Genomic DNA, 16,634 nt, shown 5'->3' with positions numbered 1-16,634 from the left:
AGGACAGCGGGAAAAACGCGTCACATGAATAAGGCCTGAACATCTCACTATAAAACACTGCACTTGTCCATCAGATGTCATCACTGGTGAATCACGTCAGTTGTCTCTGAATAGACCTCAGAAAAACAGAATCCCCTTTTTCCTAAATCATTAAACTAGAGCCCTCTCCTAAAAATGGCAGTAAAGCTCAGATGCACATCACGTAAATCTGAAGACAAATCTACATGCAGGATATGGATCTGGAAGGAAATCCTCATGGAGAGTATAAATTTTTTATTTTATTTTTTCATTTCTGCAGTCCAAGACAATTTAAAGCAGCTGAAATTCTGCCCTACTACAATCACACAGTAAGTGAAGCGTGGAAGTCCTGCAGTTTTCCTGGCAGAGTAACAGCAGCGATGCCTCAATCAAGACACGGTGCTCCCAGGTACGTTCATCACTGAGCTTAACGCTGCTGGACTCCACGTACCAACAGACATCTGTGGAGGCACTTTTATGAGACAGCTTGAGGCTTTCAACACCGTAATTAGCGATCAATATTGGCTGAAATGTTAGTTTCAGCCCGGGTTAAAGTCATTTACACTTGGTACATGCAAGTGAGGTCACAGAAAATCGTTCCTCCCTGTATAGGTATCAGGAGGGATTTGGTAACACTTGGTGACAAAGAACAACATGCGCATTTCTTTATTATTCATTAGCTCTGAGCCTTGTGTTGGTACTTAAAACTCATTGTAATAGTCTGTTTCTGGTGACGAGCCAAGTGAGCAAGTGAGAAGTCTTTAGCTGCTTGTTCAAGTTCAATAGGAAAAATAGTATTATGTTGCTCCAGTAACTTCTGTTGACTAAAATAATTCATGCCTAATGATTCTAATTGCCTACCGAAACAGATGGATTAAGCTTTGCAATGTATAAATCAATTTAAATGTGGCGACTTTGTACTAGGAACACTGAGTTTTAGAAACTGCTAACAAATGCTACTGACTGCTTTTCCCCAAAGATAAAAAAATATTAAACTTATTTCTTAAAAGATTTAATATCTTGCAGTAGAGCCTTCCATTTGCTGTAATGTACAGTACAATAAACAGATAATTTGGTCTATTTTTGTCTTCTAGTTAAATGTACATAAGAAATATATTTTCTGAGTATTTAGCCCTTAGCTACACAAGTTCATGCTTTAACATAAAACTGTTCTTCCTAATCTGTAAAATAAATAGATCTGGCACTCTTTATACAATCATTTATTGCAGAGCTGATTTTTCACATTTGATTTTTGGGGAAAGTGTGTGTGTGTATTAATATAAAGTGGGAACAAATGTGGGTTTTATACTGTGTATGTCAAAGAAGAGATAGAAGGAAATGCTGTTTTACAAAAAATGAGTAAATTTGAACTGAATTCCTACCTTTAATATTTTCCCTTTATATGAGCTCAAACGAGTGACGAAAGATCAGCTCTTTTACCAAAGAAGTAATTAATGGGATAGTGTGAAAATGTGTTGAGATTTATGTTCAAAATTAATTGGGGTGCTTGCAAAAGTGATGTATTACTTCGCTTGTTGATTATTATATCAAGCAAGGGGGTAGGAAATCTTAAGATTTAATAGCGTAATTATGAAAGCTTTCAAGCTCTCGTTTCTTTGTGTTGATTACGCAATGAGTTAATGATATTCAGAGAAACTGAACACGGGCTTTGGATCAGTAAATGTTAAAACATTCCACATTCTTATTTCTGAGGTTTAATAGGTTTAACAGTTTGACACAAATCTACAGGTATGATGACACACTTAAACTGACTTGTCAAGTAACTGGCATAAAATATTTTTAATTGACAAAGGAAAAATCAGGAAAAATGTAACTATTGTTCAATTTGACACATCCAACATCTCAACGCTGTTTTAGCGTTTATGATGACTGCGTATGCTGGGCTTAATCAAGACTCCTACTTTCTTTAAATCAGTTCTTGAAGCAGAACACCCTGATGACCAGATTCTCAGCTCTGGTACAGTCCCCATTCAGCAGAGAATTCCCCCTGTGTAGGGATTCCCTTGCTTGTGCAGAGCTGCCATAAGCTCTTCAGCATCTAGGACTTAATCCTGCAAGATGCTGAACAATATGGCCCCAATCCAGTAAAGCACTTAGGCACACAATTAATATAGCTGAAAATGTTACCCCATTCTGACTCATGTCACCAAAAGTACCTCTGCATATCAGAGCACTTTTTTTTGGTGTGCTAACAACAAAATAAAAAATACAGTTTCCAGTTAGCAACGTAGAGCTCTGTCACTGAAAACTCATTTACGTTTTTATTTGTCTTGGAAAAAGCATAAACCTTCACAGCCACGAACAATTTTAAATACAGAGCTGCTAAACCCAAAGGGAAAGTCTTCAAACCCTTAGAAGCACCCAATTTCTGTTCATTTGCTCACTTATGTTGTATTCTTCTCCCATTAACAGTGTGACTTTGTGCTTTTTACACGTGTAAGTCATTGGGCTTGCCTCAAAACCACTCTGGAAAACATGTATTTTCAAAACAGTATCTATAGGATATCAGACTTTCTATGTAGTAAACAGTGAACAAAGACATGGAAATTGCTCAGGAGGTCTATGGGCGGATGAGGTTCCACTTTTTAAATGCCCTACCCCCAAAATACTTTAATATGTCATTATTTCTCCTACCCCAGCCCTATCTTCAAGATTTACTACAGGATTAACACACTGGCAAATAAACAAAATGTAATTTTTTGGTCTTTTAGAAGTCACAGTACTAAAAAGACAAAGACGTGAAGTTTTTGTGCTTTTTTACATTGCCAACACCGACCGAATCGCATTAGAAATGCACAGAGCTGACATCTGGTTTTTGCCAACCTTGATACTCTTAGGTGCTGGTCCTCAGGTCTCCAACTAGAACAGAAACCACAGGGGAGCAGGATTTTTAGATCTCTTACTGACCTGGCAGGCAGAAACTTTCCCCACGGTCTCACTGTTAGGGGCTAGGAGCACTGTCAGTGCACAACAGCTGAACACTAGGGAGACAGAATGCAACTTCAAAACGGACCAGAACAGTCGAGAAGCACGTACATGCCTTTGATTTTACAATCCCTGTCATAACTGGTGTAAATGCGAAGCCGCCTTACTTGTGGCGGTACAGAAGATTAAAAAACTGACCAGAAACGGTTAAGAAAGTAGCAACTGCGATAGGATGTATACTGTCATTTTGAAGCACCCAAATTAGATAGCAGCACATCCCAGAGAAGAAATGGTGGAGAAAAATTACTTCACTGTGACTAGATAGCCAGATTAACTTAAACCCAAAGTGATTGTACTTCATGAGTAAAATTTCATAGGCCGTTTACCTACAATATAGTCTAGACTTAAACACTGTATTTTGGAGAAGAAAAAAGTAACAAGCAACTCACTTTTGATCTCTACTTAAACCGCAATGTTCATTTCATATGTTTTTACGTTCACTAATGATGTTTTACTTAGAACTTTCAGATATTATGCATTTAAAGATTGCCTTAAAAAAATAAATCAAAATCATAGTGATCTGTTGCAGTTTAATCCCGGCCAGCAACTAAGCTCCACGCAGCCGCTCGCTCACTCCCCCCCACAGTGGGATGGGGGAGAGAACCAGAAGGGTAAAAGTAGGAAAAGTCGTGGGTTGAGACAAGAACAGTTTAAGAACTGAAATTAAATAAATAAATAAATAAATAATGAAGATGATAACGTAATTGAAAGGAAAATAACAGAGAAATAAAACCCAAGAAAGACAAGTAATGCAAATGGAAACAATTGCTGACCACCAACCAATCAATGCCCAGCCAGTGAACAAAGAAATATAACAACAAAAATGTCTCAATTTCTAACTCGTACCGAGTACTGATTTGCATTATGCTTTAACTGGTAACAGCAGGCATGCTATGATGGGAAAGATTTGAATGAATTAACAAAATCTTCAGAGAATTTTTACTAGACAAGGTGGCCTTCTCCAGCTTGTTATTCTCAAAAGCTTTTTGAAATTTCCCTTTGATCTATCTGAGAACATATAGTTAGAAAACAAACTGTCACGCTTTTATCGTGAAATCATAAAAGGACAGACACCCCCCCCTCCCCCAATCTGTTTACAAAGCATAAAAATATTTACAAATGCAGGCACAGATAAGTATGGTTTATATATATATGGCTTTTTTGGATATCTTCATGGAAAAGTACAGGACAGCTGTCACATGACTAGGAAAACCCCCCCCCCAAAATAAAAATCTATCCTTACATGCTTACAGCTCACCCTAATTACTGTTTTTTTCACTGTGAAACCTTCCAAAAAAAACAATTAGAAAAGTTCTCGTCATTTTGCAGCTATCTTCTAGGTACAGCAGACAAAGAAAAGGCGAGATAGCAGTCTGTAGATAAATGAAGTTACAACTCGAGCACAAGACTTCTGTGAGCGTAGGCGGGAAGGTTTGCTCCGTCAACCACTGAAACCAGGAGAAACACTACTGCCGACCTCAGCAGACACCGACTTAGGCATTACCTCAGCTAAGGAGGCTAAGAAAGGTAAAATAGTAAGTAAAGTCTACGGAAGGTTTCCTACCAGTCTGTTTAGGTATGAGATAAAGGAAGGTCTGAACAGGACACTTAAATAATTAACAGGCTGGATGTCAGACAAAAAAATAAGAAATACACTCCTTCTGTTATTCTACCATTTCCCATTGGTACCCAAGCTTTCATTGCAGAAAAAATACTTGGTTTTTTGTAATTCTTCAAGTAATACTTTATTTCTCTGTGTAAAGAAAAATGAACATTTTGTCACCAATGAGAAGTGATTGTTTTAAATTTTGTCTTTAAAATGTATAGGTCTGAGTTTTAGAAAAAGTGAAGCTGACATTGCATTCCATTTTGATGAATAAAGCCAAACCTAAACCCATATTAAATTGGTTGGAAGGTTCATACTTGCTGTATTTAAGAATACGTTTAAAGGTTTCTCAAAGCTGGGTCCTCTGCTTCTGTATTCAGCAAATATTGGCATACTTGTTTAACAATCTGTTCAAACCTTGCAAATACATGTTCTCATTTATTACTTCTAGTATTACTTTGGGTTTATTTTCCCACAGTAAGTGGAAATATGCCCAACGCAGGCAAAGGTGGCATCATACAGCTCCCCAAACTAGGAATACTGCAGGGAATTAAATTCTTTGGAGGGGTGTCTTTTAATATTTTGATATTCAGAGCTTGATCCAATCACAAAAAATGCTCCCCATTTGTCCATTTCTTTTTGGTAAAAAAGAAAAATTCAAACTTGATCTGATTTATTATATTTTCAAGAGTGAAAAATCAGGGTTAGAAAAGCGACACTGTATTTATTTTTTTGTACTTAAAATATCTCCTTCATGGAACTACGAAGATATCCTAGGTTAAGGACCAATTTTGCCCGAGGAGAACATAAGAGACTTTATGCACAGGAAAGAAAAGTCCACTGTGGATCTTGAGAACATTAAGCTTTAATTACAGTTTTGCTGCAATTCAAGGGTAGTATTTGGCAGCAGACTCAAAACAGCTCTAAGTGTAGTAAATTTTTCTCGTGTAGTATCTCTGATCTCTAGGTGGCCAACATTTCCTAAGAAATAGCTTCTGTATTTCTTCGGGAAAAGTGCAGGTCGTTTGCACAGGGCTACACTGAGAAAAGGGAAGGTGTTTGGCATCGGACTGAATCTTGTCACTTGTAAAGTGCTGAAGGATTTCATCTCTTGTGTAATTACCCACGGAGCCTGTGCTCTGGCTCGCTCTGCAGAGCGCCAGCAGTGTTGTGACTGGCCCAGCACAATACACACACCTTTCACTAAGTATATTTGAAATCTAATACCTGGAATCCTCTTGGAAAGATTTGGTGGAGAACAATGAGCTGGCAGCTACTTAGAGGAGAACGCATAGGTTGCATTTGGGTTTTCTTTGTGGCATGGACCTTCGGACGAGCTTTTTAAAGTGTTCATCAACAGTCCTACGGCTTGTTGATTCTAACAGCGTCATTTAAATTATTTAAAGTATGTACATAACTTTTCAATTAACAAACTGCTTGGCTCATGAAAATACATACACACAATTTATAAGTAGAAAACCAAGACTAAATATCTTATGATGAGCAGGTCACTATGAATTAAAAATGAGTTTTCAAATAAAATATTTAATGACATTTCAAATTAAATGAAACATTGGAAAATTAAAACTTTCACAGTTAAAGAGTCCTGCCGTTTAAGCACTTCAGCAAATCAAACTACAGCAACATACTGACCTGACTTACATTCCCGATACTGAACACAGAAAAATGAAACACATGTGGACAACTCATAATATTCTATACTTTAAATATTACCATAGGGTGAAGAAAAGAAGAAAACCTCAGAAAATGTTGAAGAGAAAATACTGTCCACTCACCAGAGCTCCTGGTACACATGCTTTTGCAGAATTTATTAGCAGAAGCAAGTATATCCATTTGATTAGAAGTACAGTAGATACAGTCACCAAATACATACAACAAAAGAATCTTATTCTTCTGACCTCTTATTCTCATATATCTCCTGGTGTTCTTATACTTAAAATACTCTAATATGTTTGTGAAGCATACAAAAAAATCTCTACATTAAAATAAGTATTTTACGTACCGTAAACTGGTGTATCAACAGGTCCATTAGAAAAGTGATCTTATTACTAAAAAGAACATAGGTGCAGTTTTCTGCGCAATTACTGCATGTGAGGCTGTAAACATTTACTGTATTGCACAATGACCTAAAAAAATCAGATGGGAGAAAAAGAAAAATAAGAGTGTTACTTTTTTCTTTGGTAAATAAATGGAAGCACATCACAAACCAACCTTTCAGCAATTCACATTTGTTTTTTTTTAAACTTGGGATTCCAAACAGAACTAAAAATTCACATGAAACCAATTAAATAATTCCTAACTTCAAAACAGTAAAGCCATACTTATTAAAAGTCAGGCACTGTGTGGCTACTGGACTCTTCCATATTCAAAACTCACTCTACAGCTAAATAACACACATTGGAATATGCAATTTTGAAAAGCCTGAGCTTTCCTTGTGATACGTGACATCAAAGGTATTTTCATAAGTATAAATATGCATATACCTGCATTCTCAGTAAATGCATACATGTATTCTTAGTAAAAAACTAATATAAATGATGGGTGTAATAGAAAGGCATAACAAAACTTACACAGAAGATCAGCTCATTTCATAATTTGGATATCTAATGTTCTTTTCTTGTGTCTTATAGTTATATTACACAAGTAATTTGGGTATAAAGTCCCTTTCCTAGAACAACCTTCAAGGAAAAAAACCCCTGTACAAAGGAATTCACAGCACACTGGGACCAGCTCTAGAGAGAGACACCAACATGCAGCGCCTGTGAACTAATGCCAGCAACGGAGAGGATCGAGTAATTTGTACTGAAATTCCTGTCCAAAAACTTCTACCGACATACTGTACAGAGCCTTAAAGTGTTACTGTATAGCTACAATAGCATCAGTTGACCTACGCCTACGGCTGGTGGGAAGAGGTTTGCAAGGATAAGAACAGAAAATCGTAAACACAATGAGTCACAGAAAGCTCCAGATGTACAAAACACGCCCAATTATTCTTTGCATCACATGCAGTAACTTCCATCCGCTGCAATGGAAGTGGTGTTGTCGAAACAGGATTTGCAGCAGGGAAGCTGGGACCAGTCCTAAAGCATATACTCACAGAGAAGATAAATCTGACCACGGATAATACTGTTTCAGAATAAACACAAAATTCGTGAACTTCGCTTACTGCAAAAGCTATCACTGTTACTACACAAATATGCACACTGACACACAACACAAATGCATCATAAATATATACAATAATAAATAAAGATGGCTAGAAATTCAAGTTGTTTGTCTAAAGTAAACCACAAGGAAAAGAACTTTTACTTTGTTGTTTTTTTTTTTTAAACATGTGAAAAAATGTGACTAAGTTCAAATAAGCTCCACAGAAGAAAATGAATTGTGAGCACTGCCAAAAGGTCATACAAAAGTGGGACTGCGACAAACAACAAGTTATGGTACAGAAACTATCAAAGCTGGTATTTAACATAACAAGCTGCAGACCAGTTCAACATACTTATAAAAAGAGAGTTGAGGTTTACGCTTTATTTTTCTCCTAAAATATTTTTTGAAACAACAACGTTATTTACATAATAAGGAAGGCTGCTTTACTGATTGCTGTGTTCATTGCTGTGGCATCTGATTACTTAGCATGGCTCCCCCGAGTTGAAATGGAAGCATCTTATGTACATACATTGGATTTCTCAAGCCAAGAAAAGCTGGAAATGCTCAGAGGCCAGAAAAATTAGAGTAAAATCGTTTCCATTTGGATTTCGGGATTGTCTTTTCTTCAGCTGGAGAAATGATTTTGAATTTAAGAAAGAAGCGTTACCTTGCTTGGTTTGACCTGTAAAAATATACAGAATATTTATACCTTTCCTTTGTTAACATTCTGAGTATCACCACATTACCAGTTATATTAATTTTACTGTAATGGTAATTAATTTAACTCTGCTGTCTAATTAAATCAGTTTCAATCTGCAGCTCACGTGATAAGAAAACAATATTAAATTTTTATTTATTGATCAAGGGCAGGTTAATTTTCACCAATGTCACCTTATTTTTACCCTACAAGGATAACACCTATAAAAAACTCAAGTAACATGCTTCATGTGCATTTTTTAAAACCTGCCCTGCAATAGGATTCTCTTTTCCTATCCTGACTATAAAGGTATTTATTTCACCTTCCTCAGTAACGCTGAAAAAAATTTCATTAGGCACTCACTTTTACTTTTCAGGGAAGATTATTCCCATGTTAAGTGTGTTTACAGGGAGAGAGAGATATTAAACTATATTGGTAGTTTCTGTTTTCAGTTGAGAAGAAGATGCTTTAAATCAGCATCTGTCATTTTATCAGCTATTCTGAAATAAAGATTCATTTTCTTGAAATATAAACACTGTAATTTACCCAAAGTGTCAAATATGAACTTGGTGGGTTAACTTATAATTTTGACAGCATTTCACAGTTTCTGAGGTGATTCAGTTAATTCACTGCAATAATGTTTTTTGCTATATGGGATTTCTAATTCCCAAGAGGATCATTTATTTTACCTTTGAAAACACACGAACTTCCCACTTTATATATAGAACAAATTCCACTACTGTAATAATGCATCATGCTTTTGTATTTCCCAACTGAATCTCACGTCAAAAAGAGTACTCGCGTTTTCCGAGACTCAAATAATGCGTTTGAAAAGGTGGTGTAAGCAAATGGATGTCAAATTAATTTTTCACAACAATAAAGAGGGTTCTTTTAATTGATAACATAAGCTTGCTAACTACGGTTCGTCTAAATACATTCTAATCACGGCACGCTCCAAACTATGATTCAGTTCCACAGGTTTTTTTTTTTTTTAATTCAAAATTGGTAGTGTCAGCACAGAAGCCGTCCCCAGGTGGTTCGCAGTGTTAAATGGCAGATTAAAGACAGCACAACTAATTTCTTTACTTTAATCTTATTAAGGGAACAACAGCTGTCAACTGTCACCATTTCTGCACAAGGCCTCTGAGACAAGCGCGGTGCTGCGAATGCCAAGCCAGAACTTTATTTAACCACTGGTTAAACTCTCTGGGATGAAAAACTCAAGACATTTCTTATCATTTTTTCGCTGGTTAGAAGCTCTAACTGCTCTTAATTCCAAAACTTTTCTCTCAAGGGATAGCAAAATCAGTTGAAATAGTAAAGTATGAGCCTCACGTAAAGCAGCTGTTTATTGATTACCGGTGTTGCTCTAAACTTTGTATCACACCCGCAAATCAGCTTTAAAGCCATGTTAGACAGCATGTATACTCAAACCACACAATGAGCCTGCCCTCCAATGCAAGGCTTTCCTCTAGAGTAAATCCAATTATAAAAACACTCATTATGGTACACAAACTTTGATCCAAAAAAAGAAAGCTGTTTTTAAACTAGGCAAAAATACGCATCTGTAGGTTGTATTTATTTTACATGAGTACAAAGAAATTGGAAGAGGATTCATTTTAATCAACAGTCTCAAGTTAGATCTCAACAGTTTATATGTATGTACGTGATTTTCTTTTACGCTAGCACATCTTCACTTTCCTCAATTTGCCTGATATAAACAAGTTGACAAAATAACTTTCTTTTCAAAATACCAAGGCAGCAACAGCATCCAACCCCGCAAAACTAATCCACCATAGTACGCCTGGAGACGTACTGGATATAAACTCACAACTTCTGCTTTATAAAAATCAGGGCATCACCAACATATAACAATTAACCTGTTTCAAGAGCAAAGCTTTTTCACATTATTTGCAGCTTCTGAAGGTAAGAAATTAACGTGTTTTGATTATCAATGAAGAAAATAACCCAAAAAAGCTCAATTTGGCAGTAAAATAATACGAAACTAAACATTATCAAATTTAGGCTGTGTTAATTCGGTAGTCAACTGCTCTTTTTTAACCAGTTTGAATATTATGCAGCACTCTGATGGGGAAGGAAAGTGATCGGTATTGGCACTTGAAAGGGGAGTTGAGAAGTTTTTTACTTACAAAACTATACACAGAACAGCTGTAGAGTGGCATGGTTAAAGAACCACCAAGGTAGGAATATGGATTGAAACCAAAAATAAATAAGAACTGATTTTAAGGTAAAAATACCAATTTTAACTCTTAAAAACTATACAGGCCTTTATACGTCACACTCACGGGGCCTATTACACTATCAGGAACCCTCAAAGATTCATAATCAGTTACTATTTTGTCTTTTACATTATTTAAGGAGTACAATTTAAAAAAAAAAAAAAGGCTCCTGCTGAAGTCTAGGCACAATTAATAAAGAGAAGCCAAAATTCAGCATCGATTCTCCTTCAAGACACTTCCAAAAACAGACTGGAGTTTCATTCTGAAATGTTACTGCACTTACGAAGAAACTATTGCATGGCAAGCAACAATCAAACAATTAATTTACCCCAACGTTTACAGGTGTGACAGAATTTGAAAGTCTTCTACAGAAATTGCCCAGTCCCTGGCTTATCATTTGTTTCATTGCGAGATTTGGCTCTCAATCCAAAAGTTTCCTAACCCTTCACAGAGCTCCTTTCAACAATAAAACTTGCTCCTATATTGCACGGGAGGGCAACATTGCTTCATCCAGCTCTGAGAGCTTGAAATCCAGCTCTGAGACAGACAGCAAGGATACATCACGGGAAGGGACTCATGCTGCAGGTTTCAGCTGTTGAACTTGCAAAGAGGTCATTCTCTTTAGAGCATCTTTATGTCCTTGTCCCAACTGCTAGAGGGAATACCCTTACAAGAAAATACGAGAGCTTGCTTTGCACTTAAAAAAAAAAAAAACAGTGAACAATCCTATAAAACTGCATGACCAGTAACAGCGTGGCTTAAGAAATGTATGCTCATAAAGCCAAGTAAAAATTATAAAAAACAAGCTATAAAACCAGTTCTCAGCTCAAAATAATTCTTACTGAAATAAGTAATTTGTAGCAATCCTATCCATAATATCATGCAGGCACTGTTGTCTGCTTTTGACAAATATAATTATGGTTTGAGCTTTTTTACCCTGATAATATTTGCTTTAAATAAATGACGCAAGAAATTGTATGAATAGAGAAGATACGTTAAAATCAAACTGACTTTAATCATGTCTTAACTTGTAGCAAAAGTCCTCCTTTGTGCCTTACACAACTTCTGCTACTTTCTATTTAAAAATGCTGGTCACCCGAAAAACTCAAAGTATGTCACAAACGCTAATTAAACAAACCCTACAAACCTCATTTGTTACGACTTTCAAGGCCAGTAACATGTCATGGCACAAAGGGGCTCAATGAGTTGCCCATAGCAAATATACAAGGCAACACAGGGGATGAAAATCATCTTCTGGTCTTGATCTTAAGTCATTAAATTATTTTGCTGCACAGCTCCCATTTGCTTTTCAGCAGAGGCATGAGAAAAATACCATAAGATTCTGAAACCCCTTGACATTCTGCTGAATATGTCTTATTTTGTGGTGAACTGAATAAATTAAGGAAAATTACAAAATGCTACTTTAAGAAATAACGCAGCTGGACACTAATTTGTATGTTAACACCAACAGTAAAACCTACTATAATCCATTGCTTTCTCTTTTCCTTTTTCAGTGATTTATTTGAAGGGGAGAAAAATTGCCCCAACACCAAATGTATCATGTGTCTCAAATGTCACGTCTTTTTCACAGCATTTGCCGTCCTGCTGGTCTAACTACCAATCTGGACAGTAGCACAAAACAACAGGCATATTGTTAAATCTTCTGATAATAAAGCTTTATCTTGTAGACATGGGATTAAAGTTCTGAGCTGCACCATACTGCCAGGATTTTGGAGAAAGAGAGATGTAGATAATAGCCCATGTAATCTCCTCACCTACTTGTAAATAGCTTATCCTCATCACAAAACAACAGACAAATTCCCAATTTAAGATGAGTACAAATTGTTAAACATTGCATGAGCACACAAACAATCTTAAGTACAGTAGTGTCCTTTAGCAAAGCATTTTTGGTTAGGGGAAGACTGGAGGGAAATTAATGAAAGGTCTTAATTCAAGTTCTTTCCACAGGGCACAGAGAAAACAGCTGCTTCACTAGATTCAAAGTTTAAGAAGTCAGCATGTAAATTATATTTGCACAAAAGAAAGAAAAATAATTTCAAACCCATTTCAAAGATTAAATGAGGAGAAACATGATACAAATTTTCTTCCTCATTTAAGGAACTATGTATATTCTATGATTATCCTTTGGTTTTGAAACATTCTGCATTTAAAGCAATACATTTGAAGAATGAAATACTTTCAGTGAGACCACACTAATATGCATGAACCAGCCACACTTGTGCCCGTTTCAAACTGCTCATAGAAAGTCCCACCCTCTGGAACTATTGCTTGCTCTCCACAGATTTCGTGCAGATTTTGCACGAAATATGTTCTTCTCTATCAGAAAGACGACCACAGAACACCAACAGATGAGTCTCTGCACCACATGCGACAACACCAAGTTCACTGCGATGCTTCTCGCAGACTCTAGACTCTGTAAGATAGACTCTTGCAGAAAAAACCTGCAAGAGCAGGTAGCTTTAGAAGGCAAGATCCTGTGTTAAATTACGTGCAACCTGATGCATAACTTCCAGACTACAACACTTTTCAGATGCCTCAAAACTGGAGACTGCAATTTGCTGTGAAGTTGAATGAAATGCTGTATTTCAGTAGTGGAGCTGGTCTTCAGGAGATCTTTTTACATACAGAGCTGTCAGAATAGTTTATATTAAGCATAGTTACACTTTAGTAATAGTTTATATCTTTTCTGCCTTGATATTTCTTTTGGAAATACAGATAGGTGAAAACTTGTGTTAATAAAACAAGAATTTTATAAAAAGAATTTTTAAACTTAATAATTTTAAAATTCAGTCATGAATAGGCTCAGGAATCTGAGAAACCAGTTATACTGGTCTGAAATAGGTATGAGATAAGACATAACTGTCGCAGAAAGGAGAACCTCTGGTAAATCTCTTTGGATGTTTCTTCTGTTATACAAATGTAGCTGACATGGGGCTTTATTTACTGGGACACAAGTTCCTCTGAGAACTAATACATCCTCATACTCTCTAACAAACTTTAAACAAAATGTTTTCAGTAACATAAACACAATATTCTCAGACCTTCCCAACAAAAGGTCAAAAATCAAAGATGTATAGAAGATGCACATTCTAGGAATTTAAGGCTAAATTTAAGCTAAGCTTTATGTGGCCACACAGCGCAGCCCTTTCCCTTGCAAAGTTTATCCCACATTCATGCAGATAACTCAAAATTAGAGCCTCTGCAAATTACCGAGACCAAAGGCTGCTGCTGAGCTGCTCACCATAGGATACGTGCATTCTGCATGACTTCGTGAGAAGGTAAGAATTTTTTGCTCTTTGAAGAGCGAAGTTAAGATATTAAAAGCACAGGTTTTTCGTGATGTTCTTTCCTAGCACCTCCCATCTGTCCCATAACATATTAATGGATAGCTTTAATCCCAACCCACACAATGGTGTACTCAAATTTGAATTATTACAACATTAAAATGTATCTGCAAACAAGTGATGACAATGGACCACACCAGTATATTCCTGGGCTTGGTTCCTCTTGTGCTAAATCGTGCCTAGCTGTGCTCTGAAAGCACATGTGTGCCTTTGAATGGATAAAAATTACACTTAGAGATTAGGGAAAAAAGCATGCTTTCAAGTTACCAGTTTTTGCAGGCATTCTGTTTAGTCACCACCTTTTTTGGGGGGGGGGGGGGGGCTTAGACATTTAAGCCCTTCTATTCTTACAAGCTATAAAGAGGAATTCCTCTAATCCACAAGAATTTTGATTTACCTGTTTGTAGAAGCCCTTTCAGCTAGCAGTATCTCAGAACTGTTTCATTTTAAAAGCAGTCAAGCTCCAATGAATTACAACCCTTTAAAAACTCCCCCAGTCCCCACTAGAGATCTTTACCGACTAACTTCAAAAGATATGTACCTCCCTCTTCTGTTTAATACGGTTTTCTCTTTTCTCCTTTTGTACAATTAGGGATGCCACCGCTCAAATATCTCATAGCTAGAAATAAAATCACCAAGTCAGAAAACCAGAGGTTGAGTAGAAATGTCTTTCACCTTTCATGGCAGCGTAGCGTACAGCACGATTTTTATCTGTGAAGTTCAACACTGGACTATGAGAAGAAGCAGCAGTGAAGCAGCAGATGTGAAATAAATATTCTAGCGATTCTAAGCGGCAAATGAAGGACCCATCATACTTACTTAAAAGGAATCCGTGAAACTGCATTCAGATTGGTGGGAGAGGTCACCGCCTGAAGAACATTTTCAAGGGCAGTCAGTCCTCCTGCAGCCCGAAATGCTATTTGATCTGCTGTGTTCTAGATAAACACAAACACAGAAGAGAACCAACAGAAATTAATGAAGTTCCTACATAAAAGATGTGCCTGACTGACAACTGTCCAGAGTTTTGTCAGTGTAGAAAATCCTAAATGCACGCATTTATCATGTTGAACACCTCTGATAAAGAGCATTTTACTGCCAGTGCACAGGGAAGAGTATTCTTTAGAGCAGAAGTTGAAATTCTCAGCTTTTTTCAAAGATCATATATACATATCAAATACTACATAGGTAATACAGCTGAATACCATATTTTCTGTAACAACATATAGCTACAGGGATATTAACTTGAATAAAGTTAATCTTTATCTGTTGTTGTTATCATTGTAGCTATACTTTAAGATACTTTAAAGAATATAGACAATCTCTAGATAGGTACTTCCTCTTCCTTACAAACTTTGGAGACAACCTCCAGGCTTGTTCCCCAATTTGTTCATTGTATTCATAAAATAGCTTAGACGGATCATTTTAAAACATGAGTACCATCATGACATCGATGATACCTGATGGCATATTTCACAGAACGTGGACCCCTTAAGTTCGGTCACTGCTCTGGAAGAAAGCCCGACAGCATCACCAGTCAGATGTCTTATTTTATCCTTTATTCAGGAAGACAGGAGTGTTGCCTGACAGATGCCATTGAGGATACAAGTTGGTTAGATTTTCTGACTTCTCAAATCGGTTACTCAGGGTGTAAGAACCAGGTTAAAAATCTGCATGTGATTTTTGGTGTCTGAGACATGGGAAACTATAGGGGTAAAGTTTGAACAAGTCCCCTAGAGGATTTGTGTAGTTTACCTCTTTGGCAACTCCAACTTATTATCCCTTCTGGTCTTCTGTCTAATCCACTGCCTGCAGCGTATTGAAAATGCAGCAGAATGAATTCATATTTTTAGCTTTGATGTAGGACATTCACATTCGGCTTGTTTAGCATTCGTACCGCTATGTTGCTGGTTATAAACAGAAAGATTCCATTTAAACTAGTTATGTATGTGTTCCTAGCCTTCTAGATTAGCTTTGCTTTATTCTACGTGTCCCCTTTGAACTTCCATTTAGTAGAATTTTACACTTAAATACCATCCTGCCACCATTCATACAGTTTGCAAACGACTGAGTTTTTACTGGAGCAGGTCCAGGATTTTAGAAGTTACTCGTGCCCTTTTCCTTTCATACAAAATCTCCTACTGTTTACAATAAACCACAAACACAGAGAAGAAAAACATCTTCTAAGTTGCTAATTTTATGTAGCTTTATTGGCTGTTTGTATTTATGTATCTTAATTTTGTCAATGATGAGGATATTCTAGTTAGTAAGAAATCATTTTTTTTTTCAGTGCTGCAAGCACTTGGCTTGTGGGGAAAAAATTGGAAGTGCTCTATCAATATAATCATTATTAGTCCATAAAGAATGTATTATACTATAACAGAAAAAAAATATATACCACATAACAGAAAAACTCCAGTGACTCTGGCAATAAAATGTTTCTTTGAACAATTAGAAATATAATTGAAGAAGATACAATATGATTTAGAAGAGAAACATTTTCCCCTCTGACAATTAGGCATTAATACATAAACACA

The 16,634-nt window shown here is 36.5% G+C and overlaps 1 protein-coding gene across 1 annotated transcript in view; it reads right to left on the bottom strand.

Moving 5' to 3' along the window:
• SCAPER (S-phase cyclin A associated protein in the ER) overlaps positions 1–16,634 on the bottom strand; it is a 161,412-nt gene that overhangs the window by 40,782 nt on the left and 103,996 nt on the right. Inside the window, exons 24-25 of the mRNA XM_075764713.1 lie at positions 14,920–15,035; positions 6,654–6,777 (exon numbers count right to left, since the gene is read on the bottom strand). Of these exons, the coding sequence (XP_075620828.1) occupies positions 6,654–6,777; positions 14,920–15,035 (240 nt within the window). The remainder of the gene's footprint in view (positions 1–6,653; positions 6,778–14,919; positions 15,036–16,634) is intronic.

Source organism: Balearica regulorum, chromosome 12, assembly GCF_011004875.1.
Source record: "Balearica regulorum gibbericeps isolate bBalReg1 chromosome 12, bBalReg1.pri, whole genome shotgun sequence".
Classification (NCBI taxonomy): Eukaryota; Metazoa; Chordata; class Aves; order Gruiformes; family Gruidae; genus Balearica; species Balearica regulorum.
Note: the sequence above shows the minus strand (reverse complement) of the source record. Positions and strands in the feature narration are given on the sequence as shown.